This window comes from Cheilinus undulatus, linkage group 8 (assembly GCF_018320785.1).
Source record: "Cheilinus undulatus linkage group 8, ASM1832078v1, whole genome shotgun sequence".
NCBI classification, from domain to species: domain Eukaryota; kingdom Metazoa; phylum Chordata; class Actinopteri; order Labriformes; family Labridae; genus Cheilinus; species Cheilinus undulatus.
The window spans coordinates 52270926-52292229 of record NC_054872.1 but is presented as its reverse complement, the minus strand read 5'-3'; the positions used below and the strand labels follow the sequence as shown (position 1 = coordinate 52292229).

Below are 21304 nucleotides of genomic sequence, written 5' to 3'. Positions count from 1 at the left end.
TCATACAGTAACATTACATCGTTTCATTCATAGGAACACGCTGTGTCGGCTCATTTTCATCCTGGGTTGGTGTTTAGAGGAGCAGCGGATCAGTGCTATGCTTCATGCATTTACAGGCTGTCGACGGGCCGGCTAGTCAGATCAGGAAGAGCGCCGTGGCCCAAACACCCGTGCTGCAGTCTGTGGCGAGCGGCCCCGCCTACCTATCAACACGTGTAAGTGTAACCAATGAGGAGAATTTATTCAGGGTTTGATGGCAGTTTACTGCCGATCTATACACAGATTTCTGGACAGAAGAACATCCATCTTCATCAAACCTCCTGGGGTGAAACACACTATTGTTTTCAGCGCACAGAAACTAGGACTTCATCAAACTAAAAAAAAAAAAAAAGAAGAAGAATTATAAACATGGTTAATAAAGTGAAACGGAGGGAAATAAAACAGTTATTTTCCTTTTATAAACAAACAAGTTTCCAAGTGGTTGTTACTGTAAACTTAAAGCTCTATCTGCCCTTAGGAAGGTTTTAGTAGAGAATTGACTCTTAACCTCTAGAGTCTCTCAGTCTATAAAAAAATAAAAAATAGCAAACTGTCCTTCGATTGTCTTTGAGAAAAGAAAAAAAAAAAAAAATATATATATATATATATATATATATATATATATGCTGGTTTAGCAAAATTAAAGTTTATAGAGCTCTATATGTGTGTATGTGAAAAGGGAGCATTGGGCTTGTAATACTCAGGTTGGTCCAGGTGGGGGCAAAGCGACAGGAGTTTTCCTCAAAGGCCACCAGGAAAACAGCAACAATTCCGGTCTGGCAAGAGTCCATACACTAGGAGTGAAAATACTCTGTGAGCAGACGATATGATGCAACTGGTACAGAGAATGGAGAAGCTGCACACATGTGGCTTCCTTTACCTCTGCTGCTGCAGCGTCTGAGCGCATAGTTCTCCCTAGTGGAGCATTAGTAAACAACAATGGCGGTCTTAAAGGGACAGTAGCATATTTGTGCTCTTACTGCTTAAAAGGCATTTTGCTTATGATAATGACATTAAAGCAAAACACAGAATGGCTAAAATTACAGGTGGGTTACATAAGGCGGAGCTTCAGCAGCTGGGGCAGCAGAAGAGGGAGCAGTGCAGCGCCGAGCGTATGGCCAAACAGATGATGGAGAGCGCCGAGTGGGAGAGCCGACCACCTCCGCCAGGTCACACAAAACAGACATTTTAACACGTTTAGTATTTCAGATTCAGGTTTATTTGTCATTTTCTCTTTGTCTAGATCAGAGGTTTGGGGTTTGTGGCTTCCCGGTTTGTGCGGCTCTCAAAGCCTTCCAGGATCGCTCGCTGTGTTGAACACTTAGGCCACTTTTTTCTTTTTTTTTTTTTTTTTAAGATTTATTTTTGGGCATTTTTGTGCCTTTATTAGATAGAGGAGGACAGTGGATAGGGTTGGAAACAGGGTCAAGAGTGGGGGAGAGACGTGGTAAAAGGCCACAGGCCGGAATCGAACCCGGGCCGCCCGCGTACATGGGGAGCGCCTTTAACCACTAGGTCACCTGCTCCCCCTGAGGCCACTTTTTAACAGCCTTTCTCCCACGTTATGTAAAGTTCATCCATATAACAAAACATGCTGGTTTACTGCTCTGTAAATTCACCCTATGAAGAGCAGGTTTATTTAAAAGACTTCCTACTTCAACACAATAACTAAGCAGTGGAGGCGGGCCAAAGTCAGCAGCAGTTTGGAAATCAAGGGTTTGAATGAGTGGAGGAGTCACAGGCTGCAGGGTCGGCCTGTGAGGCAAAATGGGCAGAGAATAAGCCTGGTCATACTGACATAATGAACCTTTAACAAGCAGGTTAGTTAAATTAAATTACTATGCATTTATAGTCCAAAACATAGAGAGCAAATCTGTTATATCTGCCCCGCTGTTATCAAACTCTGCAGAGCTGCAGGCCGAACTCCTGTCCATCTAACTCCCACTGATCTGATCATCCTTCTTCAAATGGAGAGTTCTTCTCTAACACCGTATTTTATCGAGTCAGTACCTCTCTTAAAGGAGACAATGTTGATTAGATGTAAGAGTGGATTTCTGTCCTCATCCCACAGGAAAAATTAGATAAAAGTTAAATAAACATTAACTGCCCACAGGTAAACAGACAATATAAAGTGAAGCTGTTGTAAAAAAAATACTTTTTTTGATGTTTTACATTTATTTGTCTGTGTAAAGCAGCACAGTTGACCTTCTTAGACAAATAAAGCTTATATATTTATTTGTAAAACATGAAATAATAAAAGAACTGAGCGTTTAGATTAGTCTGAGGAATGAGCAGACAGACTGACTCCTGACTGACTCTGTTCCAGGATGGCATCCTAAAGGTCTGCTGGTCGCTCACCTCCACGAACACAAAGCTGCTGTGAACAGAATCAGAGTCCCAGATGAACACTCCATCTTTGCTACGGCATCCAACGGCACGGTCAAAGTGTGGGACAGTCAGAAGATGGAGGGAAAGACCACGACCACCAGGTGGGTCTAAATCACCAGAAAACCCGGTTTCAGTTTTCCTCACACTGACTAAACGTGCCCTCTCTTTCCTCCTGCAGGTCTGTGCTGACGTACTCTCGAATCGGCGGTCACGTGAAGACGCTGACCTTCTGCCAGGGCTCCCATTATTTGGCGGTGGCCTCAGATAACGGATCCATCCAGCTGCTCGCAGTCGAAGCAAACAAACCCCCAAAATCCCCCAAAGTGCAGCCTTTCCAGACCAGGTAACAGAACAACACTCAGAGGTGTAAACATTTACTGAAGGAGGACGTCTCTTCACGCCCTTCTCGTGTTTTAGGTCTCTGGACCTGCAGGAGGACGGCTGTGCGGTCGACATCCACCATTTTAACTCGGGCGCTCAGTCCGTGTTGGCGTACGCTACCGTGAACGGCTCCCTGGTTGGCTGGGACCTTCGCTCCAACACAAACGCCTGGACACTTCGCCACGACCTCCGCCTGGGACTCATCACCTCGTTCACCGTGGACATGCACCAGTGCTGGCTCTGCCTCGGTGGGTGGGGTTTGGGTGTTGATGTGGAGACGATGATGGCACAGCTCAGCAGTTCATACTGTAACATTATTATTGGAGGGAGGAGCTTAGATGTGTCCCGTCTTCTCACTTCACTCTCCTTCCTCTGCAGGTACGAGCAGCGGCACCATGGCATGCTGGGATATGCGGTTCCAGCCCCCTATCTCTAACCACTCCCATGCATCCGCTCTACCAATCATCAGTGATCGCAGGTCAGAGGAGTGAGAGTGGATCATGTCTCTCTGAATGTTTGATTTAATGAGGTAAATGTTAAATTTCATCTCTCTGCAGCCGTCCAGGGAAACAACGAGGTGTCGATGTGGGACATGGAGACAGGCGATCGAAAATTCACCCTGTGGGCGAGTTCTGCTCCTCCTCTCTCTGAGATGCAGGTATGTCTCTGTGTCTCATTTATTTATGCACGTTATTTTAGAACGGGTGGAATCAGAATGGCAGTGAAGGTCAGATAGAAAACAGTGGGGGAGCAGGTGGCCTAGTGATTAAAGGCGCTCCCATGTACGCGGGCAGCCCGGGTTCGAATCCGGCCTGAGGCGCCTTACCGCATGTCTCTCCCCCACTCTTGACCCTGTTTCCGACTCTATCCACTGTCCTCCTCTATCTAATAAAGGCACAAAAATGCCTAAAAATAAATCTTAAAAAAAAAAAAAAAAGAAAGAAAGAAAACAGTGACAGCAGGCTTAAAAAGAGGTGACAGATTCACTTCTCTACAACCGTAACAGAATACTTTTAAAGTGCAGTAAACTATTATCAACTTCTGGGTGTGAATAATGTCGGTCTTATCTCCTACATCTGATTAGGTTTCTGTTTGAAAAGGAGACCCTGTTAGGCCCTCAGGTTAGACCTGAATCCAGAGTCTGGCCCCTGCTATGATTGAGTTTGACACCCTGGCTTTGAGTCTACACCTCTTCCACACTATTATGTAAATAAGATTTTAGTGTTGTGTCTCAGGGCTCTTTGGGTCACTGAAATCAATCTCAGACATCTGTGATCATTAGTTAACCAGGTGAACCCAGGTCTGCTCAGGTCTGGCCAGAAGATATAATCTAATCACAGATAAATTTTCAAGTTTGACGGATCAGTGGCTGAACTTAAAGGTTATTAAACAGAATGTGAGGTATTGTTAGTGTGCTCACTTCTCTAAAATCCATCAAACCAACTTCAGTCATTATTTCCTAGACTGAATCAAACTTCTGATTCTTTCAGCTTCAGTCAAAAGTCACGTCAAGTTTCAACTGAGTTTGTCCTTTGTGTGCAGCAGGCATCAATAAAACCTGCATATTTGAGTCTCAAGTTCAGAGCTTTTATTTTTAGATTTTTAAAATGAAACTCTGAAGCTCTGCAGATTCCCTGGAACCCGTGTCTCAGACTTCCTGCTTTTGATCCAAACAGACTCTTAATAACGAGGCAGTAAAGTTGTTTTAGTTTTTCAAATCCATCTGTGATCCATGTGTGACAGATACTCTGCTCCTTCATCACATTCACAATCATCAAAATGATTAAAACAGAAACTAAAGAGGAGAGGAAGTTTGGCTCTTTGAACAGCTGACAGCTCTAGACTCTCCCAGGATCACTGGCAGAAATTCTGACCACAGAACCATCTGGAATCTAACTCTAAAGCCTTTATAGTGAAATTCTGGAGAATTTCTCCCCTCAGATACAAACATGGTGAAAACAGAACCCTGAAAAAGCAGCAGAAACTTTTAATAACCCTCACAGTGATGAGAACAGCTGATCGTGGTTTTTCAGTACAGTGATGTTGAGGTTTGTTGTGGTTCCAGGTTCTGGGATTTGGCCTATCCCGAGCACTCGTACATCGTGGCCGGCGGAGCCAACGACTCACTGCGCTGGCCGTCTGTCATGTACAGCAGGAAGATCATCGAGGGGACTGAAGTCGTACAGGTGAGTAGACCAACGTCTCCCATCATGCCTCTCTGTGGCTCACTGAGATTTAAACTGAGTGAGTCCACTTCCACAGAGTCCTCTTCCTGGTTAGATTTAAGCAGGAACAGTCAGATTGGGTTTTTATCTGCATGAAAGTCAGGCCATTCTTATGAATGTAAGATCTCAAGAATGCTTTGAGGGTTTTCTGCATAAATGTCCACCACAGCTCAAGGATGAATGAAAGATTTCAGTATTTCCCTCTGTATTCTGTAAACAGTTTTAGGGTTCTGGTTTAGCTCAGTTGGTAGAACAGGCTCCCACATGCTGAGGCTGTAGTCCTCCACACGCTGGGCACTGGGCGGATGTTTGGTGCATGACTCCCCCAACACTCTCTCTCTCTCTCCATGTGTCCTGGCTCTTTCCAGCTCTCTATTCAATAAAGGCAAAATATCAAAAACAATATTTAAAGAAAAAAACAACAAAGAAGAGATTTGAGAGCCACAGACATACTGGATCTCTCAATGGGCTAACAGTTCAAAGAAAACTCTCACACTGTCCAACTTGCAAAAAGAAGGAGGTATTTATTTGCAGCGTTTTGGTACAGTTCCCTAAAAAGCTAGGACATCTTAACCAGGAAGGGGCCACCCACCTTTTTTGTGCCTTTTTCTGTGTATATGATTCCACATTGTTGAAGGAAGCTCTCCTCTTTCTGCTCTTCTACAGTGTTTTCCTGTTTATATTGTAAATGTATTCTCTTTGGAATGAGGGCTGAACCATTTGCAAAAATAATCTAGATGCGATTTTTTTTTCCAATATTGCGATTTAATATATGATCATTGTTGGATTGCTCAACTTACAATAAATCAATATTATAACCTACATTCAATCAGGAACACTCATCATACATTTTACCATTTTATTGCAAAATGGATACAGCCTACAGTTTTATTTTGCAGAGAAGGCTTTGCTCTGAAGAAGCTCCCTGGGTTAGTCAAGCAGCTGCTTTGACCTTCCATGGAGCACATGGCTAGAAACCATGTGGATGGACACATAAATGACAATGTGTACTGAAAAAAAAGAAATTATTTCATCACTTAATCCACAGTAGCATGAATCTGAATATGAGGGTGCAACAAGCTTTAGTCAATAAAGGAGGAGACTGGGGTGGAGGAGGTGAAGCTTTAGTCATTAAAGGAGGAGGCTGGGGTGGAGGAGGTGAAGCTTTAGTCATTAAAGGAGGAGGCTGGGGTGGAGGAGGTGAAGCTTTAGTCAATAAAGGAGGAGACTGGGGTGGAGGAGGTGAAGCTTTAGTCTATAAAGGAGGAGACTGGGGTGGAGGAGGTGAAGCTTTGGTCTATAAAAGAGGAGGCTGGGGTGGAGGAGGTGAAGCTTTTTGCTATAAAGGAGGAGGCTGGGGTGGAGGAGGTGAAGCTTTAGTCAATAAAGGAGGAAGCTAGGGTGGAGGAGGAGAAGCTTTAGTCTATAAAGGGGGAGGCTGGGGTGGAGGAGGTGAAGCTTTTTGCTATAAAGGAGGAGGCTGGGGTGGAGGAGGTGAAGCTTTAGTCAATAAAGGAGGAGGCTGGGGTGGAGGAGGTGAAGCTTTAGTCAATAAAGGAGGAAGCTAGGGTGGAGGAGGTGAAGCTTTAGTCAATAAAGGAGGAGGCTGGGGTGGAGGAGGTGAAGCTTTAGTCTATAAAGGGGGAGGCTGGGGTGGAGGAGGTGAAGCTTTTTGCTATAAAGGAGGAGGCTGGGGTGGAGGAGGAGAAGCTTTTTGCTATAAAGGAGGAGGCTGGGGTGGAGGAGGAGAAGCTTTAGTCTATAAAGGAGGAGGCTGGGGTGGAGGAGGTGAAGCTTTAGTCAATAAAGGAGGAGGCTGGGGTGGAGGAGGAGAAGCTTTAGTCAATAAAGGAGGAAGCTGGGGTGGAGAAGGAGAAGCTTTAGTCATTAAAGGAGGAGACTGGGGTGGAGGAGGTGAAGCTTTAGTCTATAAAGGAGGAGGCTAGGGTGGAGGAGGTGAAGCTTTAGTCTATAAAAGAGGAGGCTGGGGTGGAGGAGGTGAAGCTTTTTGCTATAAAGGAGGAGGCTGGGGTGGAGGAGGTGAAGCTTTAGTCAATAAAGGAGGAGGCTGGGGTGGAGGAGGTGAAGCTTTAGTCTATAAAGGAGGAGGCTGGGGTGGAGGAGGTCAAGCTTTAGTCTATAAAGGAGGAGGCTGGGGTGGAGGAGGTCAAGCTTTAGTCTATAAAGGAGGAGGCTGGGGTGGAGGAGGTGAAGCTTTAGTCATTAAAGGAGGAGGCTGGGGTGGAGGAGGTGAAGCTTTAGTCATTAAAGGAGGAGGCTGGGGTGGAGGAGGAGAAGCTTTAGTCATTAAAGGAGGAGACTGGGGTGGAGGAGGTGAAGCTTTAGTCAATAAAGGGGGAGACTGGGGTGGAGGAGGTGAAGCTTTAGTCAATAAAGGAGGAAGCTGGGGTCGAGAAGGAGAAGCTTTAGTCAATAAAGGAGGAGGCTGGGGTGGAGGAGGTGAAGCTTTAGTCTATAAAGGAGGAGGCTGGGGTGGAGGAGGTGAAGCTTTTTGCTATAAAGGAGGAGGCTGGGGTGGAGGAGGTGAAGCTTTAGTCATTAAAGGAGGAGGCTGGGGTGGAGGAGGAGAAGCTTTTTGCTATAAAGGAGGAGGCTGGGGTGGAGGAGGTGAAGCTTTTTGCTATAAAGGAGGAGGCTGGGGTGGAGGAGGAGAAGCTTTTTGCTATAAAGGAGGAGGTTGGGGTGGAGGAGGAGAAGCTTTGGTCAATAAAGGAGGAGGCTGGGGTGGAGGAGGTGAAGCTTTAGTCTATAAAGGAGGAGGCTGGGGTGGAGGAGGTCAAGCTTTAGTCTATAAAGGAGGAGGCTGGGGTGGAGGAGGTCAAGCTTTAGTCTATAAAGGAGGAGGCTGGGGTGGAGGAGGTGAAGCTTTAGTCTATAAAGGAGGAGGCTGGGGTGGAGGAGGTGAAGCTTTAGTCTATAAAGGAGGAGGCTGGGGTGGAGGTAGTGTTGTCACGATACCAAAATTATGACCTCGATACGATACCTGCCTAAAGTATCTCGATACCAATACTGAAACAATACTATGGCAAAATCTAAAGCTCCGTAAAACTAATGGAGTAATAGATGACACTGTCATCTAGAGAGCCTGGCCTGTGCTCATGTATAATTTTTCAGCATAATTCGACTAAATGGAAAACTAGAAAATCAGTTGAGTAGAGCACACAGAGGTGTATTGAGTCATTAGTGTGACAGCTTCTTTAATGCACTGTAGTGCTGTAGTGAGCAGGTTCATAATCCTGCCAGATTAACAGTTAACATTAACATTTATTTATTTTCATGCTCTGTGACCCCATTGTTTAGCCTATGCTGTTTATACACTGAATTGAATTGACACATTCATAACATTATAAATGAGATTTTTTTTTTTTAAGTAAAGTATACTTGAGTTCAGGTGGCTTATTTCATAGTTAACGTCATGTTTACAGTTATATTCATAACCAGGTGTCACCTTATTAAACTACATCATGATTCCATGCAGCTCTGTAGCTGGGGGCTGCGTGGGCTCTACTCAGCTCATCTACTAACGATATAGATGAAGCCATCTCTCCAGAAGAATGCCATTATGCGATTGCACAATTCAACAAATTAAGCAATTTTCGCTGATTAAGCGGAGGTCGCATATTTTCGCCGCTTAATAAGCGACACATTCGGCGGCTGACAGAGGACGTGAAAACGCCTCGGCTTAGAGAGGACAACCGTGAAAATACATTTCAAAAAACTAGTTAAAGTACATCGTATTGTTTTGGAAAATCAAAATTTTTTGTCCGCATCAATCACAAAACAAAAGTTGTTGTTTTTTTTTTCCGGAGGGACCGATTAATTGCATCGTCAAATGCAACCAAAGATTTACAGTATATTTGAGGGCATCTCTGTCACATTTGCTAACCTGTCGCTCTTTGAATTCAAAACAATTGCGGATGGCGAACAGCAAGGTGTTTTGCCATATTAGATGTGTTTCCTCCCTTGGTCTGCGTGTGCTGGTAGCAGGCTTTACACACGGGTTTTGAAGTGTCTTTTGGCCTGCCTTCACTGTCGGCTGTTTAAGCGAAATGGCTCCATATTTCACTCTGTGCCCCCTCTTTTTCGACAAGCTGCGGCCGGTCCGCGAAAGCACTTCTCTCAGCCACGTCTGTCCGTCTCACTTCACACACACTGGGAGTGAGAGAAGGCTCCGCCCACTATAGAAAGAGAGGAGCCAAAGCGCGCCGTGGCTGCAGACACACAGAGTGCAGCCTTCAGTCGCTTTGGATATAATTTAGCATATTGCCCATTTGTATGCCCTCAGTGAGGAAAAAAATAGAATTTTGCCCTCCTTGGTACCTTCTACACACATTTGGCATGTTGCCCACTCTTGGTAACCCCTAAATAGACAATTGACCTATGGCTAAGCCACGCCCCCTCCACTCACTCAAACAAACGATGAACATTCAGTGACAGACGCTATTGCAGTTGTCACCAGAAGGGTCTAAACTACACATTGGAGGGATATATTAATCATTTTATTGTTGAGAAGGTCGATAAAAAGCCTCAGCTACGAGCCAAAATTTACAGGTCCCAGTGCAAATGTAATAAACCGCATTTCTTTGCCATCACAATCTCAGACCACAAGATAGAGGATCAGCATCAAAGAGCCACTGAAGTTAAGGTTTTAGGCTCAGAATATGAGAAAAATATAACGGCCTTTTTACCATCTTTACCACGAGTGTCTCTCCGTTAGTTTGGTGTTATAGTATTTACATTCAATCATTCAGCATTACTTGCCAACCTTTGTTATCTTGGCTATTATAGATAAGTTCATGAAGCTGAGCTCCAGAAGTTAACGTTAGTTTAACTAGAGCCCTTTGGACAACAGCTAACAATGATGTACGATCACCAAAGAATAAAAACTAGAACAACCAATGCCAATGAACTCCCAACAAACGTGACACAACGAACAACGCAGCTAGGAGCTATTAGGCTAACTTTACCTAACGTTAGAGATGTTAAAGATAACTTTATATTTCTTTCCAGCAAAGTGACAATATGCTGCCTCAAATACGATGTTGGCTTACCTTAGAACAGATGTTAATTTTCTCCCTGTTGAGCTGATGTTGTGGTCTACTGAAAAACTTTTATCCAATGAAGACACTATTCTAGGTTTAGATGTGGCTTAGGAAAGGGTAAAAAAAACACTCTGTCGCCCAGCCTCTCAGGATACCTTGTGTTGGAGTCGCATGTACCCCATGAACATCGTTTGACCATTTTTAAACTTAAAATCTCAAAAAACCTCATAAAACAGACAAAAACGTACTTTCTCCTATTCATTTCAATGGACGTCCAGGCAGCCGATGTCTGAGTGTATTGGAGTGGCTGTACGCACTGTGATTGGCTTATCGCGTTTGAGGGCGGGATTTAGCCATAGCTGAATTGTGACATGTCCCTTTCTATGGTGGCTCCTGTGTTGATGGATTAGATATACTGCCTTCTTTGGTGCACTATTTGTTGAGAAATTTGAAAAAACTCCCCCTTGTGGCTCCCTATATGCTGACTAATTAATGTCATTTATCTTAAAGGACACCACATTAAGGCTCTATGTGGATAAAATTTGACGAATTGCCCTCTTTGGTGCCATCATGTAACCTGACACGCCAGATGGATTTGTTTCACACGTCCATCTGGGAAAGCTTCAATAGGAAACATTTGAGAAAAGGCAGAGGCTTTGAAAAAATCCTCGGAGTATGATTGGGTGAACGTTCTGTCACATCTCTATGGGCCAATCAGAGCAACAAAACACGTGACGTAGCAGCTAGCAAGCTGCACGTGCGCAGCTACTGAGGATAACACGAAACATGGCGACTACAGACATGCAAGTACTCTACTTTTGTGGTTTTTGAAAAGAAAAGAACTCACTGCTGTTCTTTGTTCTTCTTTTAACAAAGAAATGTCATCAAGTTCTGATAAAACTGGCGCTTTAGCAGCATCCACATTAATCTCTTCCTCCATAACTGCACCAGTTCTTGCTGCTGCTTGTTTACATCACGACTCTGCTGCACCTGAAAGTACTGCTCCTTGTAGCTGATTGGTCCCGTCGCTAGCTGGGCTTTCATTACAGTTTTTTTTTTTTTGCAAAATAAAAGCGATATTTCTTAAATTTCGATTAAGTACAATTGTGCTTTGAATGCGTTTCCATTGAAGGGAGTTTTGGGCATAGGCCTTGCAATTCTCGTAAAATCTCATTTTGAGTGAATTCGCTGCAGGGAAGCTTGCCGCTCAAAACCTGTTGCATGTTGGTACGGCTTTGGTTACATCTATGGTGGTTGCCTTGATAATGTTGAACAAAAGATGAAGGCAACTGATGATAGTTCAGAGGTAAAGTCCATATGTATGGCAAAAGCCATGTATAAGGGTGGAAGTATGATGTTAAGAAAAGTCTCGTCTCTTCTTCTGTCTACACGTATCGCGCCATGTTGTCTCAGAGTGACTGGTCATGTGACACCATACGTCATGTCCCGTGACTTGTAAATGCGGAAAAAGTGTTTCCATTACACTTTTGTGATATATTTGTATATTCAAATGCCTGAAAAACCTCTTCATGCAAGTGTAAAAACTTTTTAGCGATATTTTAGGTTTTTTTTTTTTTTCGAAATTCAGGTGTTTCCATTACCAGTTTTTTTTTTGCGCTATTTCGATATTGCGCGTTTCCAAGTGTAATGGAAACACAGCTACTTTCTAACCGGGCCCAAATGGTTCAGATGGGAGCTTTGCTAGATGGATTCGCGAAAAACAAAACTCGTGAAAAACAAGGAAAAGGGCGTATCCATCTGCTCTGCAAGGTTAGCCGTCAAGTGAACAGCATGCCACAGCTTCTAACCACTTCTTACCTGACGTGCTGACAAAATCGGACTTATCAAGTCGTCCTCTTGCATTATATAGGATCTTTGTTTTATCCAGAAGTAACTTTCTGGCACAGGCAGCAAGCGAGAGCCGCTGTGTGGTTGTTTACGGTTCGTTAAGTTAACGATAACTTCCCCAGAAGATGAACGGTGTATCATTAAATTAAATCATGGAAATATTAATTCACACAGCTGATTTGTTTTTTTTATTCTTGTTATAACTTTGAAGGACAAGAAGTTTTACAACTTGTCTTAATCCAAAACTCGACCAACGAGTTCACTTTAATGATTATAATAGTGGCTAGACAGATACAGAAGCTGCTGGCAGTCAAAAGGAGTATTTTTTTTAATTAATTAATTAATTAATTAATTAATTAATTAAAATGGAAAGAGAATTAATAAGTAGATAGAGAAAATGAAACAGAAAAAATGTCTATCATATTATTAATTTACATTACAAAATACCATTAGTTAATTTAATATATACAAATTCATACCTTAAAACAATATATAGATCTGAAAGAAGAGTAAAATTCTCTGTTAAATTTGATAGCTTTTAAAAATGTGGTCTTAGTCCTTGCCATTAGATTATCTATCTATCTATCTATCTATCTATCTATCTATCTATCTATCTATCTTTTATTTTTCAGTCTTTACTTACTGTCATATCATTTAATCCCTTTGAACTAACAATCATTTTAACACTGATTTGATGGTAAACACCAATTTTAATGCATTTTCAATTCTTCTTTTAATTTCAAATAATGAAAACACTGGCATACCTTATAAGTAATGTAGAGAATTATTATGATTTTTCTAAATATCAGTAGTCAAGCACTAATATTCTAGTCTTGTTTTAGTATTCTTGAAAAAACTGAAATTACTTTCAGTCTCAGTTTTTCTCACCAAAGATCTAATTTTTGTTAGTCTACATTAAAGGTTGATCAACCTATTTACGGTTAATTTAAAATGACAAAATTAACACTGGTAGCAATAAAGGAAATTTAGAAATAGAAAAAAAATAGATAAATTAAAAATAAAATCTATATTTTTTAAAAATAAAAACATACATGTTATTTGATTTGAATAAATAAATCAATTGATGAACAAATACATTTAATGCAAACAAATCGATTCAGTCTCAATCATTTCGATAATTTCTATTTACTTATTTATTTATATTTTGTAGAGGAAACGGACATACGGATCATTTCTGGGACATCTCCCGTACGTAATTTCGTTTTATTTTGGAGCCCTAACCGGAAGTGCTGATCGCCCTGCCCTCAGTGCTTGTGACATGGTGGACTGTGTGCTGTCAGAGAAAAACGCTCCGCGGTGGGATTTCACGGAAGATGCTGAAGAAACGGGAGCTGCTGGTAAGTTTAACAATTACTCACTTTTCCTGATGAATGGCGGCTCATTTAGAGGCTAAATAACCCCCACTGTCTACGAAAGAAAGACATTTTTATCAGCGAACATTCTGGAGTTAAACAGACCACCGCGATGTGATGCAGGCAGCGGGTTTGTTTGGTTAGTTTACCTCCTAGAGAGGAGCTCTGTGATCGGCTGTGAGTGGGGGTGCACCGAAAATTCGGCCAAAGTTTTGTGAATAAATGTTGATCTATAACTAAGTTCATGATTTCAGTTTGAGAAGAGATCTTTATTATGATCCCAAAAAGGGGCACTAAGCTGTCATTTTATAATTAGTTAATTATTTACAGGTGTTTAGGTCTCTCTGGCTCTGTGTTTTTATTTCCAAATTGTTCCAGAGAGACGCTGCAGCTGAGCAGAGTTTTGCACACTTCTGGGCTTAAATGGTTTAAAGTCTTTCTACTCACTGTTCACTACACTAATCTGAATTCCCACACTTAGTGATGAGAAGATGTGCCTTGAGTTTAGTCATGCATTTTTTAACATTTAAAATGTTCAAAAAAATCTAATACTTGTAATTTGAAAGTGTTTATCAGTTACAAAGTTTGATAAATCAGACGGCTGTCACAGCACTCTTTAATGTCTTTCTTTTTGGCCAAAAAGCTTTGTGCTGTTTAGGGGGTACATGACTGAAAAATTACTTCACAGGGGGTACATGACTAAGAAAAGGTTGAGAACCACTGATTTAATGTAGACATGAGTGGGGTCAAGTTAAACATTTTATTTTGTATTTTATTTTATTTTATATTGTGCATTGTTGGAATGTCAGTGCTTAATAAATATTTACATAGTTTTTATAATTGATTTATTCTTTGAAGCATTAATATTAATTTATGCAATTGCAATTGAATTTAGTGAGGTTAGAACATAGTCATAGCCATAAACTAAATGGTACTAATAATTGGCATAATTATTTCGGTGTTTCGGTTTTCGGCCTTGGTTTCCTCGTTTTCGGTTTCGGCCAAGAATTTTCATTTCCGTGCATCCCTAGTCTGAATTATGAGTGAGCATTGCTGTTCACTAGATAGTGCACTCATTCTATCCCACAATGCATTTTGAAAAGTAATAAACAATGAAATGCTCACTAACCCAGCAATATTTACCATCATGCATAGCGGCTGCTGCTCCTAAACATGATGGATGAATGAGAGAAGCACAGCAACACATGAAAACTTTATTTAATTCTGTGTTGTTTGTTGGTTTGAACCAAATCTGTGAGAAAATGTTAAGGATTTAAAACGGAGTAACTCTGAGGCTTACAAGTCATTAGACCATCATCTTTATGCAAAAATAAGTTACCTTACACATAAAAATGTAGACTATTTTGGCACTAAAAACACAAGCTTTTTTATAGATATAGTCCAGTATATAGTCCACTATATAGTCCTGTATATAGTCCACTATATGGTCCACTATATAGTCCACTATATAGTCCACTATATAGTCCAGTATATGGTCCACTTTATAGTCCAGTATATAGTCCACATTATTATAGTCCAGTATATAGTCCAGTATATAGTCCACTATATAGTCCAGTATATGGTCCACTATATAGTCCAGTATATAGTCCAGTATATGGTCCACTATATAGTCCAGTATACAGTCCACTATATAGTCCAGTATATAGTCCAGTATATGGTCTACTATATAGTCCAGTATATAGTCCACTATATAGTCCAGTATATAGTCCACTATATAGTCCACTATATAGTCCAGTATATAGTCCAGTATATGGTCTACTATATAGTCCACTATATAGTCCAGTATATAGTCCACTATATAGTCCACTATATAGTCCAGTATATGGTCCACTTTATAGTCCACTATATAGTCCACTATATAGTCCAGTATATAGTCCAGTATATGGTCTACTATATAGTCCAGTATATGGTCCACTATATAGTCCAGTATATAGTCCACTATATAGTCCAGTATATGGTCCACTATATAGTCCACTATATAGTCCACTATATGGTCCACTATATAGTCCAGTATATAGTCCACTATATGGTCCACTATATAGTCCAGTATATAGTCCACTATATAGTCCAGTATATGGTCCACTATATAGTCCACTATATGGTCCACTATATGGTCCACTATAAAGTCCACTATATAGTCCACCATATGGTCCACTATATGGTCCACTGTATGGTCCACTATATAGTCCACTATATGGTCCACTATATGGTCCACTGTATGGTCCACTATATGGTCCACTATATGGTCCACTATATGGTCCACTATATAGTCCACTATATAGTCCACTATATGGTCCACTATATGGTCCACTATATAGTCCACTATATAGTCCAGTATATGGTCCAGTATATGGTCCACTATATGGTCCACTATATAGTCCACTATATAGTCCACTATATGGTCCACTATATGGTCCACTATATAGTCCACTATATGGTCCACTATATAGTCCAGTATATAGTCCACTATATAGTCCAGTATATAGTCCACTATATGGTCCACTATATAGTCCAGTATGTAGTCCAGTATATGGTCCACTATATGGTCCAGTATATAGTCAAGTATATGGTCCACTATATGGTCCAGTATATAGTCCACTATATGGTCCACTATATGGTCCACTATATAGTCCAGTATATAGTCCACTATATGGTCCACTATATAGTCCAGTATATAGTCCACTATATGGTCCACTATATAGTCCAGTATATAGTCCACTATATGGTCCACTATATGGTCCACTATATAGTCCAGTATATAGTCCACTATATGGTCCACTATATAGTCCAGTATATAGTCCACTATATGGTCCACTATATGGTCCACTATATAGTCCAGTATATAGTCCACTATATGGTCCACTATATAGTCCAGTATATAGTCCACTATATGGTCCACTATATAGTCCAGTATATAGTCCACTATATAGTCCAGTATATGGTCCACTATATAGTCCACTATATGGTCCACTATATGGTCCACTATAAAGTCCACTATATAGTCCACTATATGGTCCACTATATGGTCCACTGTATGGTCCACTATATAGTCCACTATATGGTCCACTATATGGTCCACTGTATGGTCCACTATATAGTCCACTATATAGTCCACTATATGGTCCACTATATAGTCCACTATATGGTCCACTATATGGTCCACTATATAGTCCACTATATAGTCCAGTATATGGTCCAGTATATGGTCCACTATATGGTCCACTATATAGTCCACTATATAGTCCACTATATGGTCCACTATATAGTCCACTATATGGTCCACTATATAGTCCAGTATATAGTCCACTATATAGTCCAGTATATAGTCCACTATAAGGTCCACTATATAGTCCAGTATGTAGTCCAGTATATGGTCCACTATATGGTCCAGTATATAGTCAAGTATATGGTCCACTATATGGTCCAGTATATAGTCCACTATATGGTCCACTATATGGTCCACTATATAGTCCAGTATATAGTCCACTATATGGTCCACTATATAGTCCAGTATATAGTCCACTATATGGTCCACTATATAGTCCAGTATATAGTCCACTATATGGTCCACTATATGGTCCACTATATAGTCCAGTATATAGCCAAGTATATAGTCAAGTATATGGTCCACTATCTGCTCCTCTCTATAGAGTGGGTAGGGAGTAGGGAATGAGTGTGTTGTTTTGTAAATGTTAACGAGCTGTCTGAAACCACCCCTGACTCCGCCTCTCTCAATAAATGGATGTGGCTAATTCCCCACATGACATCATGAGGGGAAAATATAAACAGCTTGTTTCAGCACACATTTTCTGAAAGTTGGAGAGAGATGGGGGGAAAGGAATGGATTTTTCTGATTCTTGGGGGGGATTGTTGACAGGCCAGGAGTGTACATTTTTGTTAGAAAAGCCTGGAAATGTGATTTTTGCACGATATGTGACCTTTTAGATTGATGGGACATTCCCTGGTTACACCCATCTATGGGGGTGCTTTCACACTAGGGGCCCAGTCCTTGATCTGAGTGCACTTGAGCCCAAAGTCCAGTTCGTTTTGGTAGTGTGAATGCAAATGAACCACGCCTGGGCACCGGGCCTGGGCCTACTTGGGGAGGTGGTCTCGGGTGCGATTCAAGTGGACTCTGGCACGGTTCGGATGAGATGTGAATGCAACCGCGCTTGGATACGGGACAGAGCCCCTTTTCAGCTTTTTGATGTCATCGTAAAAACTAAACTTCTTTCCACAGCGCGGCAGTTTGTTCACATTTTTCCTCAATAAAGGGTAGAAATCATCAGAATCCAGCCAATAAACAGTCTGCTGTGACTCACCTTACAAGTTGGAGTCAGTGAGAGGAGGTGCAAAGGCAATAAAAGTCTCCCGTCACCTCAAAAACTGCTGTATCTGCACAGCACGAGCCCACTGAATCCTCTGAGCTGTAGTAGATGTGCAGATATGAAGAGCAAAGTTGCTGGCATCTTAAAAGAGATTTTAATCATCCATGGCTGCAGGACGGACTTTTTGCCGGGTCAAAACAAAAATAATCTTTGCTCAGGTCATGACCCCAGTGGTTGCCTTGATAGCTTCTTCTTCTTTCTCCTCCTTTGCAGGGCTGTAAAACAGCTACATGCATACCACCACCTGCTGTTTCAGACTGAGTAAATATGCTAGTGGGCCCGGGCACGGTTCGTTGTTGCTAGTGTGAAAACAAGCCAGCTGGGGAGGGGGAGGAATCACGTCGTGGCACAGTTTGAAACAACTGGGCCTAATGTGAAAGCGCTTTTAGTGAGTTTTGTTTAATCAGCATTTAAAACAGATCAAGTTTCTGAGACTGAACATTGAAAGCGGATGGTAAAAACTCTGTCTGCGTGAGTAGCTGATAAAGACAGCAGTAAATGATGGTGTCATCTGCATAAAATGATACAAGGCTTTTGAAAAGTTACCACACAGTCTGCTGATATAAATAAACGTCTCCAGGGCTGGTAGATAGACATTCTGGAGACTGTGGGATACAGAGAGGAGGTCTTTCTGGTGATGTTTAATGTCCACAGATGGAGGTAATTTACTCTTAAAAAGTCTTGAATGAAGACCAGCTGTTTTCATTTTTTATTTTTGTCAAAAAGGGTTTAAAGCTAAGTTTTCTGCTTTTGTTTTTACATTTATTTTTAAATGCAAGTGAGATTCTGAAGGATCTCCACCAGGCCTGATGTCCACCTGAACACTTGTTTAAGCTCTGGCCCATTAAGAGATTAGTGCATCCTTAAAGCTCCACTGTACCCCTAACTACCAAGTTAATGATGTGATCCTACGCTACAGAATGGAAGCAGCCTTCTAAACATCGTCTTGTATGATCTTTTCCACAGGCGTGTGCTGAGGTGTGATGGGGAACCAGCTGGCGGGGATCGCCCCCTCCCAGATCCTCTCTGTGGACAGCTACTTCTCAGACATCCACGACCATGAGTACGACAAGAGTCTGGGCAGCACGCGCTTCTTTAAGGTGGCCCGAGCCACACACAGAGAGGGCCTGGTGGTGGTCAAAGTGTTCGCCATCCAGGACCCGTCTCTGCCTCTGACCAGCTACAAACAGGAGCTGGAGGACCTGAAGATCAGACTGCACTCCTGTCAGAACTGTCTGCCCTTCCAGAAAACCTCCCTGAACGAAAAGGCCGCCATCTTGTTCAGCCAGTATGTCCGGGACAACCTCTACGACCGCATCAGCACCCGGCCTTTCCTCAACAACGTGGAGAAACGCTGGCTGGCCTTCCAGATTCTCACTGCCGTCAACCAGGTGCACAAAGCCAGCGTCCGCCACGGCGACATCAAGACGGAAAACGTGATGATGACCAGCTGGAACTGGGTTTTGCTCACGGACTTTGCCAGCTTCAAGCCCACGTACCTGCCCGAGGACAACCCAGCAGACTTTAACTACTTCATTAAAACGTCTCGGAGGAGGACGTGCTACATCGCTCCAGAGAGGTTCGTGGACAGGAGCATGTTCACCACGGAGAGCGACCAGAACACGCCGCTGGTGGATCTGACAAACAACAACCAGAGGAGCAGAGGAGAGCTGAAACAGGCCATGGACATCTTCTCTGCAGGTAAAACTAGTCTGAGGGAAGGTAGCTAAAATACGGGGGTCAAAGCTGGACGTCAAAGCAGGGGCTCAAAGCTGGTACCCAAAACTGGGGCTCAAAACTGGGGATCAACTGATTGTTTTTTTTTTTTTTTTTTCTTGCTTTCAAAGTCTTCCTATAATTCTGTCAAACAAAATCTACTTAACGTGGCTAAGCTAATTGAATTTCAGAATCAAATTTTATAGGGTTATCCTGATCAGCATTTTTGGCCTCCGATCCTGATCCGATTTTTTAATATTGAATATCTGCTGATACCGAGTCCCAATCCGATACTCGTAATTACCTAGATTAGAGTTTCAATTATTACTACTAGATATCTCAGACTTGTTCCATTTAAAGGGGCTCTATGTAGGATTTTTGCTTTAAAACTTCCCACTTTTGAGTATATAATGGTGTGCACTTTATCCCGATGTGAAGAATGAGGCTCGTTATGTCTTCATTGCTTGCCTGTATAAGCCTATCGAGTCATTTCTCTGTGAAGAATTTGGGCCGAATTTTCTGCGAAATCTCAACCGAAGTGACGTCGGGTACTATGTAATGCGCGCACCCCGTTGTTCTGTTTATACCTGACAACGGCGTGTTGAATGGAGAAGGCTGCTTCTGCAAGTAAACGACCAGCTAGCTCAGCCCAAACACCCAAACAAACTCCACAAAAACATAAAAAACGAAGACAGTTTTATCTGCTGAAGCCCGTCAAGCTAAAAGAGAGTGTGACCGACGCAGGGGGAAATGGAGGATAAATATCAGTGGAGCATTTGAGAAATAGAGGGAGCTTCGCTCGGTGCTCGGGATAAATACCGATCCAGAGATGGCCGTCTTTCTGTTGAAAAGGTAAAGCATCACTCTGGGCCATGAAATACAATGTAGTGTTTTATGGTGTACAAACCATATGCTACATCACGTTAGCTTGCTTACAAAGATGCTATCCAAACAACGAGAAACTCATTTAGTGTTTTCCAGATAATATTTCATCTTTTTCTTGCTTCCTGGCACTAGACTCAACTTACTGAGTTCATGTTTTGATACTTAGTTCGTAAAATATCTTCAACACATAATGTCAGCTGATATCCGTGGTCGAGGCACCGTTATCAGAGCTAAGCCATGTTAGCCCTGTTGCTTCTGCTCTAAAACATTCAATACACATTACACATCACACATTACACACGTAAAAAGACAATTAAATTGGTCAATGCTGCACCAAGTCGCTAAGTTGTTCATTCATAGAAATGGTCACAAAAATATCGTCCTTTTTTAATAGCCTTTGTGCCGTGTCCGCACAAGAGGTTCAAATATGCTTTATTCATTTCATTTTTAGTTCGTGGAACTTTGAAGTGTTACTTCACTTACCTCCTCTGTATACACGATGCCGGTAAATCACCTTGGTCTGTGTGTGTATCAGCTGATAAACCGGAGGCTCGTTCATGAGCAAGGAGCGTGCCGTCCTGGACGAGCAACACAATGTTGTTGTAGTTCTCCTAATGGCTGGCGGTGTCGCTACACTGATATTTTTCTAAATCTTGCATAGAGCCCATTTAACTCAGTACAGCCAGTATTGTTGTAAAAAACATAAAATCACATTTCTGCTCAGAATGGTGTAATAGCTCTGTTTCATTTTAATTTTCTGTCAAAAAATAAATGTACATATTCACTTAGTGCAGTGTTTAGTATTCAGATGATCAAAATCCACTTAAAGTGGTCAGCTGAATGGCTTGAGAAGTCAAAAAAGTGAACTCAATTAACCTCAGATTCACTTAGAGGTGGTGTAACAGAGTCAATAGTCACAATAACATATGAATTCAATAAATGAATTTTAGATTGTAATTGTAATTAAAAGTTAACTT

At 41.8% G+C, this 21304-nt stretch overlaps 1 protein-coding gene across 1 annotated transcript; it reads left to right on the top strand.

Moving 5' to 3' along the window:
* Positions 1-2477: 2477 nt before the first annotated feature.
* On the top strand, positions 2478-18710 carry LOC121514198 (phosphoinositide 3-kinase regulatory subunit 4-like). The gene is made up of 7 exons (XM_041794299.1): positions 2478-2528; positions 2606-2770; positions 2845-3056; positions 3187-3286; positions 4874-4994; positions 13246-13302; positions 18693-18710. Exons 1-7 carry the CDS (start codon positions 2503-2505, stop codon positions 18708-18710), a joined length of 699 nt encoding a protein of 232 aa, XP_041650233.1. The 5' UTR covers positions 2478-2502.
* The last annotated feature ends 2594 nt before the right edge of the window (positions 18711-21304 follow it).